Source organism: Panicum virgatum, chromosome 3K (assembly GCF_016808335.1).
Source record: "Panicum virgatum strain AP13 chromosome 3K, P.virgatum_v5, whole genome shotgun sequence".
Lineage (NCBI taxonomy): Eukaryota > Viridiplantae > Streptophyta > Magnoliopsida > Poales > Poaceae > Panicum > Panicum virgatum.
Genome location: NC_053138.1, coordinates 26,043,378 through 26,051,817, shown reverse-complemented (window position 1 = coordinate 26,051,817; position 8,440 = coordinate 26,043,378). Strand labels below are relative to the sequence as shown.

Genomic DNA, 8,440 nt, shown 5'->3' with positions numbered 1-8,440 from the left:
TCCGCATCCAATGTTGCTGTCAGTCAGCCGCCGTGCTGTCTACTGCTTCGGCTCCTGCTGCTGCAGTGCTGCTGCAGCATCTGCAGGCCGCAGCCGCACGCCACTTCTTCCAAGCTCCCGCCGGAATCAGAATCAGGTAGCAAATGACACGGCTTTTAGTTCCTGTGCTCCGAAGATGCGACGCGCAGCTCCTTGTGGTTGCCTAGCATAACTTGTTTGGAAATTGGAACCCTCCGCTCCATCGAACACTACACTGTGCCCTTCGATACACTTTTGCCTTTTGGGGACCGAGTTGAAAGGCAACGCAATGGGATCCAGATCGGGCGTTTTGGATTTGGCGGTAAGCTACCTTACCTACCCGGCCTAGCCAAGCTTTCCGTTTCCTTTCACAAGCATCATCATCCTAGATCACCGTGTCCTGCGCCTCCATCCTTTGTTGGTTGTTTACTGGCGCATTATCGTCGTCTACTCGTACCCGCCGGCTTTCCCACTCCCCCCGCCCGCCCCCGGACAGCGCAAAAGGCCGCGCCTTTTCTCTCCTCCCCCGCCCGGCCGGCCAGCCCGGCCGGCGGTTTCGGATTTTGGCTCCGGCAGTTCGTGCTCACAGCCTGCGCGCGCGGCTCCGGCCAGCGGCCGTTAGTGGGTGCACGATCCCTGTCACTCGCTCGCTCTCCGTCTCCTTGTCACGTCCCTTCCAAAATCCAGCTGCGTTTCGTTCATATATACAACATTGTATCGGTGGGTTCTGCAGCGGCGCGGCGCGACACTGTGCTATCTGCACCGGCCGCTTGTGCTCTCTCTGCATCTGGAGCTTTGGCGGAGATGGCGTGGGCGGCGAGGCTGCTGCTGGCGCTGCTCGCGGCGGCGGCGGCGGCGGCGGCGGTCGGGCCGCGCGCCGGCGCCGGGGCCGGCCGCGTCGACCTGTGGCCAATGCCGGCGTCGGTGGCCCGCGGGGCGCAGACGCTGCTCGTCAGCCGGGACCTCAGGCTGTCCACCGCCGGGAGCAACTACTCCGACGGGAGGGGCATCCTCAGGGAGGCGTTCCAGCGGATGGTGGCCGTCGTGGAGCTCGACCACGTCGCCAACGGGAGCTACGGCGGCCGGGGCTCGCCCGTGCTCGCCGGCGTCCGCGTCGTCGTCCGCTCGCCCAGCGACGAGGTGCGCGCGCAAGTCTGATGGGCACTTGAACTGCAGGAGAGGAGAGGAGAGGACTGCTGCTCCTCTGCATCGATCTGATTGGGCTTCTTCAATTCTGCAGCTCAACTTCGGGGTGGACGAATCGTACAAGCTGTCCGTGCCTGCGACCGGGAACCCGCTGTACGCGCAGATCGAGGTCAGTGAAAATGCAGCGCTCAAATCTTATCTCAATGCCTGTGCTAGCGACGATATGCAGTAGGAACTTGGCAGTCCACAGATTTCTTCCCTCTCTGAATCAATGCATGGAGTAATTTCTATTTTTATGGGCGACCAAACGACACAAGTGTTTGTGTCACACGCCGAGTTTGATCGAGACTGGATTTTTATATCCGGATGATGACACAGACATCGCATCCGCCTTAGGCTGTGTTTAGTTTCAAACTTCAAAATTCCAAAATTTTTGTAAATAAAATATAGTAAAAAAATCGCATTACACAAATGGACTATAAATCGCGAGACGAATCTAATGAACCTAATTAGGTCGTGATTAGACACAAAATTTTACAGTAAGCTACAGTAAACATGCTCTAATGATGAATTAATTAGACTCATTAGATTTGTCTCGTAGCTTACAGATGAGTTCTGTAATTAGTTTTATGATTAGTTTATATTTAGTACTTCAAATATAAAAAGATTTCCTTTCAAAATTCAAAAAAAAAGAAACTAAACACGCGGCCTTAGAAATATGCAATGCCCGCTCCCCGTTGTACAAATTGGTCGCTCGCTTTCCTTTCTCTGAAGAAGCGTAGCAGGGTTAAGAAAGCAAAAAAAAAATGGGGAAAAACAGCAGTGTGCTTCGACGATACCTTTAGCGTCTCCTCTGCTATGCGGAAGCTGTTGCCATGCACCACCAACTCCACCAATATATTGTCTCCACTGGCACAGAACGCTGGTCATTAACACAGAATTAGCCGGATTCCTCTGTCGTAGACGAGTCAGGCAACTAACATCTGTGAAGAGCTATGTAATATCCATGTGACCATGCAACATCTCATGTGGTTGAAATACAAAATACAAAATATTAGTTTCTTATGACTCATCAAAAGTGGAGAAAAAAGAAATTCAAAGTGGCACATATCATTCTTATCTCCTGGTGCCACTTGCTGCAATAACTTATTCACTGTAAAAATTGTGACATATAGTTGATGCCATGTCATAATATTTTGCAGGCTCAAACAGTTTTTGGAGCGCTTCACGCCTTGGAGGTAACTCAAATGAGACCTGTGTGGCTGTGTATGAGTATAAACAGTCCACCCAATTATTACTCCCAAGATATCTAACTGTAATTTTTGTATTCTTACAGACGTTTAGCCAATTGTGCAACTTTGATTTCAATGCAAGGCTGATTGAACTTCATTCAGCTCCTTGGACTATCGTGGACATGCCGAGGTTTCATTACCGAGGGCTTCTTATTGGTATGCTAGTCTGAATTTTGCATCAATTCTGGTACCACCATCATATTCAGTGTTGTGGACTGATTATCAATACTAGAATAGTAGGATAGATCGGCTAACTCGCCCTCCCTCTGGAGGCTCTGAGCTGCTTCTTTGATCTATTTTCTGCTTGCCTAACTCCAGAACTCATGGCAGCCTTTTATAGACAAGGCGCCTAACAAACTTGACCTGATCTAATCTCTAGACTCATCCTAAACCCTAACCTACGGCGGCGCTACAGTAGCAATGGGTACTGTTTACATGCTTCAGTACTCGCGGGCCTAGGCCTGTGGCCGGCCCACTTGCCATAACATTCAGAGTAACAAGCTTCTAAAATGAACTCATCACAGCTGATTCCAGATCATCAATGTTGCTTCTATTGGTTGAAAACAATGCACTTTGTTTTTCTGCTCTTATATAAAGTATTAATTAATATATTCTGGAAACAAAACTGATAGAATGTAAAGTCATGAATCACAGGACACTTAAATAACTCCATCCAAGACACCTAATTGGTAAGAGACAGAGAGCATAAGTAAGACCCATGATGAAACACTCTGTGACACAGTAAAACTACACTGTTCTTGAATACAGTCAGTAGAACTATAAAAATACACAAACAATTAACCATGTCATAATAAGTCTCAAAAATAGCAGAGTTCTCTCACCTCTTAAATTTATGCACACACCATATACATCATTTATTCATCACATTGGTATTAATCCCTTGACAACCACCATGAAGAAAAATTATAAGATTGCTTAGCACAAACTTTACGGTTTCTATTTTCAATAATCTTATATGCACAATGCACCTAAACCCAAGTTTTCTTCATGTGAAAAAATTGATCTAATATCTCATCTATTATCAACAAATTGTTTGTAGAGAAGCGTCAATATTAACTTGTGCATTGTATTCTACAGATACTTCAAGGCATTATCTTCCTGTCCCAGTGATAAAAAGTGTAATTGATTCAATGACCTTCAGTAAACTGGTATGCTTTCCTTTCCACATGCAAAGCAAGTTCATTAATCTTTACTGCTACTATTTCCTTTACCGAAAGTTCTGAAACACAATTTTCTTAAACTAATTCTGGTTAAGCGTGATCTGTGAAATCTTTCATCACACAGAACGTTCTTCATTGGCATATCGTGGATGAGCAATCATTTCCCCTTCAAATACCTTCGTACCCAAAATTATGGAATGGTGCATACTCTTATTCAGAGAGATATACATTTGATGATGCTATCGACATTGTACAGTGAGTCCTGCTTTTGTCATTGTATGACTATATCTCAGTGATCATTTGACGTCTAGGCCTAGACTTTTAAGTGATAAGCAACATGACAGCAAATCTTTGCAAAAATAACTTTAATTGTGAAAAGGAAACTCAAAAGAACTCCAAATGTTATTCACCTTTTGCCTAGACTCAGCTGTAGAGATCATTTAGCTATGCTGCCGTATTTCCCCAAGTTAAGATGACTTACCAGGAACTCACAGGTATGCTGAAAAACGAGGTGTGAATGTCTTGGCTGAGATTGATGTACCTGGCCATGCTCTTTCATGGTAAGATATTAATTCGTGCAGCTATTCTTCTCTAGAAATGGATCACAATTTTCAAAGTTATATTGATACACAACTTAATATTTATTTTTTATGCACTGTAACTCACATTATATTGTTAGTATGTAGAAAGAACATTTTGTCTTACTAATGAAATAGTATAAATTGATTTAAGATTGAGCATACCTAAAGTTTGTTACAATTTGCTGCACTTCTCTTGTTTCAGGGGTGTCGGATATCCATCATTGTGGCCATCAGCTACATGTAAAGAACCTCTTGATGTCAGCAATGACTTCACATTCCAAGTGATTAACGGAATTCTTTCAGGTCATTTACTGTCATGAAATTACTTGATTAATAAAGCTTCCCTTTTCCAAAAAAAAATGAAATTACTCGAGATTTAGACCCCCAGTCAATACTTAAATATCAACTAAAATACATCTTCGTGGCTTTGTCACAAAAAAAGCACTTTATACTAAAATTCAGCAGGAAAAAAAAGATACTTGAATGGCCAGAATGGTCATTCATAGGACAAAATAACATAATGGCCTCATTTAATAATAACTCAATGACATTAACTTTGGTTGTATTTTCAGATTTCAGCAAGATTTTTAAGTTCAAGTTTGTCCATTTAGGAGGAGATGAAGTAAACACAAGTAAGCTTGCAGAAGTCTGTACTCTGTATAGCGTATATGTATGTTAGAATCTATTAATGCTGTATCGATCATGATTTCAGGTTGCTGGACCACCACACCACGCATTAAATCATGGTATGTACTTATCTAATCCAGGAGAGAAAATAGGAAAATGCGTTAACTTGATAACCTTTCTGTTTGTTGTCATTGGTACAAACTGCCATGGTCAGCAATCCAATCTCACCAAAAGTTTCCTGGTTTGCAGGTTGATTCAGCATGGCATGAATGAATCTGATGCCTACAGATATCTTGTACTGAGAGCTCAAAAGATAGCCATATCACATGGTTATGACATTATTAACTGGTAGGGTGACTGGCTACTAGTTTTTGCACATTTAAATTTTCCAGCTAGTTCTAACAAACAGTTTCTCATCCTTGTAGGGAAGAGACATTTAACAACTTTGGAGACAAGTTGGATCGTAAAACCGTGGTGCATAACTGGTATCTCCTCGCAGCCTATTGGCTGGCACTTGAGAAATATTGACTAGCATCCTTGTTGGAAAATAACAGCTAGCTTGTCCTGCACCCCTGGCCAAATTGCACTAACAGATCTATTAGTGAAAAACATTCATAATTCTTAATTAAGAAAACTTCAGTAACTTATATCCGCAGTTCTGACTAGAGGGCTATGGAAGTTTTCACACCCCTAAATAATAGGCTAACAGGGACATATTTAGTGCAATCACATACTGAAGTAACCAGTTATCCCATCTGCTTAACTGCTAGTCTTTCCTCATAAATTGGCAGGCTTGGAAGTGGAGTTGCAGAGAAAGTGGTTACTGCTGGTCTGAGATGCATTGTAAGCAACCAGGATAAGTGGTACCTAGATAACCTGGATGCTACATGGGAAGGATTTTACATGAATGAACCATTGACAAATATCTACAACCCGGAACAGCAGAGATTGGTTCTTGGTGGTGAGGTATGCATGTGGGGTGAACACATAGATGCATCAGACATTCAGCAAACCATTTGGCCACGTGCTGCAGCAGCTGCAGGTATGATTAGATAAATATATTTTCATCTTCTAATTGTACCTACAAAAGGATTAGTATACAAATTGTATAATACAATGAAGCATCTCATATCTGCATCACACTTACATAGTACAAAAGGCATAATCACTGTATCAGGTTTCTAAAGTCACTCATAATTACAAACTCATTAACACGTATAGTTTTGATTTGAGTTCTCTGTTCACACACAAAACACAAAGTAGCTTAAATTTGTATAACCTGTTGTTTCTGCACCAAGATGCATTTACTCACCACCTCACTTATTAATTTGAAGAGCGGCTGTGGACACCCGTTGAGAAGCTTGCGAAGGACGCGGGATCCGTCGCTGCAAGATTGGCACGCTTCAGGTGCTTACTGAATCAAAGAGGGGTTGCTGCTGCACCGCTAGCTGGTTATGGTCGTTCAGCGCCGTCGGAACCAGGATCCTGTCAAAGGCAGTAGACATTCATAGCAGGTACATATTATTCATAGAGGAGGAAAATAAACATCATTTCAGGCATCCCATTTACCACCCCCGAGCAATCAAGAGGAGCTCGGATCAATGTAAGGCGGACCAACAGGATGTTCTAATGACATTCTGTATCTGATGTTGTGCATTCATTTGGAGATATCTGCTCCCTTTTTTTTTATTGTAAGGCCTTGATCATTCACAGTTGAATGACTACAACCAATGTGTGATCATAAATAGCAAGATTTGGTTTCATGTACCAACGGAGGAAGAAATCTTAGCATCACAAGGCAAAGTGGAAGGACTAAATACATCCACTATCACTATGTCTACCCCAAAACCTTTCTCAGGAATAAAATGGTTGCATCCATAATAAGGCAAAGTGGAAGGACTTACTTTGCAGAGCATTTCTGACAAAGCTTGCCTGTTCAAATCACCAGATCGCATCTCCAATACCTAGAGAGTGATATGCTTACAGTAGAGTGCCGCAGTGACCAAGGAAGTACATCCAGGAGACACCTCTCTCCCGCAGTCCCGCTATGATGGCGCCAAATACAATTGGCAATCTCCATTACAGATCCACGATGCTACTTGCTGGCAGCATCTAAAAGTTGAGACTGAGTTTGCCACTGAAATAAAATGTTTGTGGAATTCTAATTGGTAGACTCAACCAGCACGAACACAAGCACACCATTTCAAGTGTTTGGTGGCTGTCGACATCTCAATTAAATTCATAATTTTTTAACAGATATACATCGGCTATAGTCAAATAAAATTAATTTAACTGAAGAATGTATAGCATATTGATAAATATGAATAATGAAAATTCACTAAAGATTAAAGAAATAGTAGCTTCAAAGACATTTTGCGCATGACGTTCTGAAACTTCGTCATTGAACAGACCACTTCTATGATGAAAATCTTAGATTCATCATAGGTTTGCAGCGGCAGCCCTCAGATACTATGCAACCGTGAGGAAAGTAAAAGTAAAACGCGCTCACAGAAGAACATCTCATATTGTCACAAAAACGGTACGCCATCGACTCCTATTTGTGATGACCGTGACTAATCATAGAACTGGTGGGCCATATGTAGCGTTGGAACAACTTCTCTACGTGGCTGCCAGGTGTAGCGACCTAGATCTGTCGGTCCACATATCAGGGCTGTGGGTCAAACATGTCAACACGAGTCTACAAGATAGGTGGGACCCGACCGTCCACATATACGAGTGCAGGCCAGCAGGCCGATGTGGCTAACACGTGTAACCATAGGTCCCAATTGATTGATCCAACATGTCTACTCGGCAGCCATTTGTGTGTCAAACATGTCAATGCGGGGTCCAGTGGATAGGTGGGATCTAGCCATCCACGTGTATGAGTCCGGGCCCAGTAGGCCGATGTGGCTAACACATATAACTGTACGTCCCAGTTAACTGATCCAACATGTCTATCTGGCAGCCACGTGTGCTGTCTGGGACCTGCATAGGTGGGACCCGAGCATCCACATGTACGAGTGCGGGCCAAGTAGGTCGACATGGCTAACACGAGTTAATATGGGTCCCGTGGGTGGGTCCCAGAGCGTGCAGTGGGTACAACAGGTAGTCAGGCAAGTGTTGCTTGCCCGGTCCGGCGTGTCCACATCGCGGTCACGTGTTAGCCAGGGGGCTCCTATATAACTTCCGGAAGATGTATAAGCTATGCATCAATAAAGCCCATTAGTCTCAATTTAGATTCAACATTTTTTTAAAAAAATAGTTCAACATTTGAAAATAGTAGATTCAATATTTTTAAAAACACATACATCAACGTGTTGAAAAATACTACCTTCAACAGTTTTTACAAACTATTTCAACATCTCAAGAGAATAGATTCAACATTTATCAAATCTATATCAATATTTTTTTTCAATTCATCTTCGTCTCTGGCAGCAGCAAGAAGAGGGGCGGGGGCAGCGGCGCGCGGCGGGAAGCTGGTGCGGGGGCGGCGGGTGGCCGGAGGGAGGAAGATGAGGGAGCGGAGGGGCGGCCGAAGGAGATGAGACGGTGGTAGAGCTAAAAAATCTGATGGTTTGTAGATATTGTATGGATC

At 43.5% G+C, this 8,440-nt stretch overlaps 1 protein-coding gene across 1 annotated transcript; it reads left to right on the top strand.

Moving 5' to 3' along the window:
• Positions 1-288: 288 nt before the first annotated feature.
• Positions 289-6,624, top strand: LOC120698677 (beta-hexosaminidase 3-like). Its single transcript, XM_039982394.1, has 14 exons — positions 289-1,158; positions 1,259-1,333; positions 2,367-2,402; positions 2,501-2,612; positions 3,555-3,625; positions 3,762-3,892; positions 4,132-4,197; positions 4,421-4,521; positions 4,791-4,850; positions 4,931-4,964; positions 5,095-5,193; positions 5,271-5,330; positions 5,637-5,887; positions 6,180-6,624. Exons 1-14 carry the CDS (start codon positions 823-825, stop codon positions 6,344-6,346), a joined length of 1,599 nt encoding a protein of 532 aa, XP_039838328.1. The 5' UTR covers positions 289-822; the 3' UTR covers positions 6,347-6,624.
• The last annotated feature ends 1,816 nt before the right edge of the window (positions 6,625-8,440 follow it).

What these genes read in the sequence shown, in the direction of transcription:
- LOC120698677 (XM_039982394.1), top strand. Translation starts at nt 823, where the DNA reads ATGGCGTGGGCGGCGAGGCTGCTGCTGGCGCTGCTCGCGGCGGCGGCG. An exon ending in GAGCGCTTCACGCCTTGGAG is followed by an intron (nt 2,403 to 2,500) that starts GTAACTCAAATG and finishes GTATTCTTACAG; the next exon opens with ACGTTTAGCCAATTGTGCAA. An exon ending in AAAACCGTGGTGCATAACTG is followed by an intron (nt 5,331 to 5,636) that starts GTATCTCCTCGC and finishes ATAAATTGGCAG; the next exon opens with GCTTGGAAGTGGAGTTGCAG.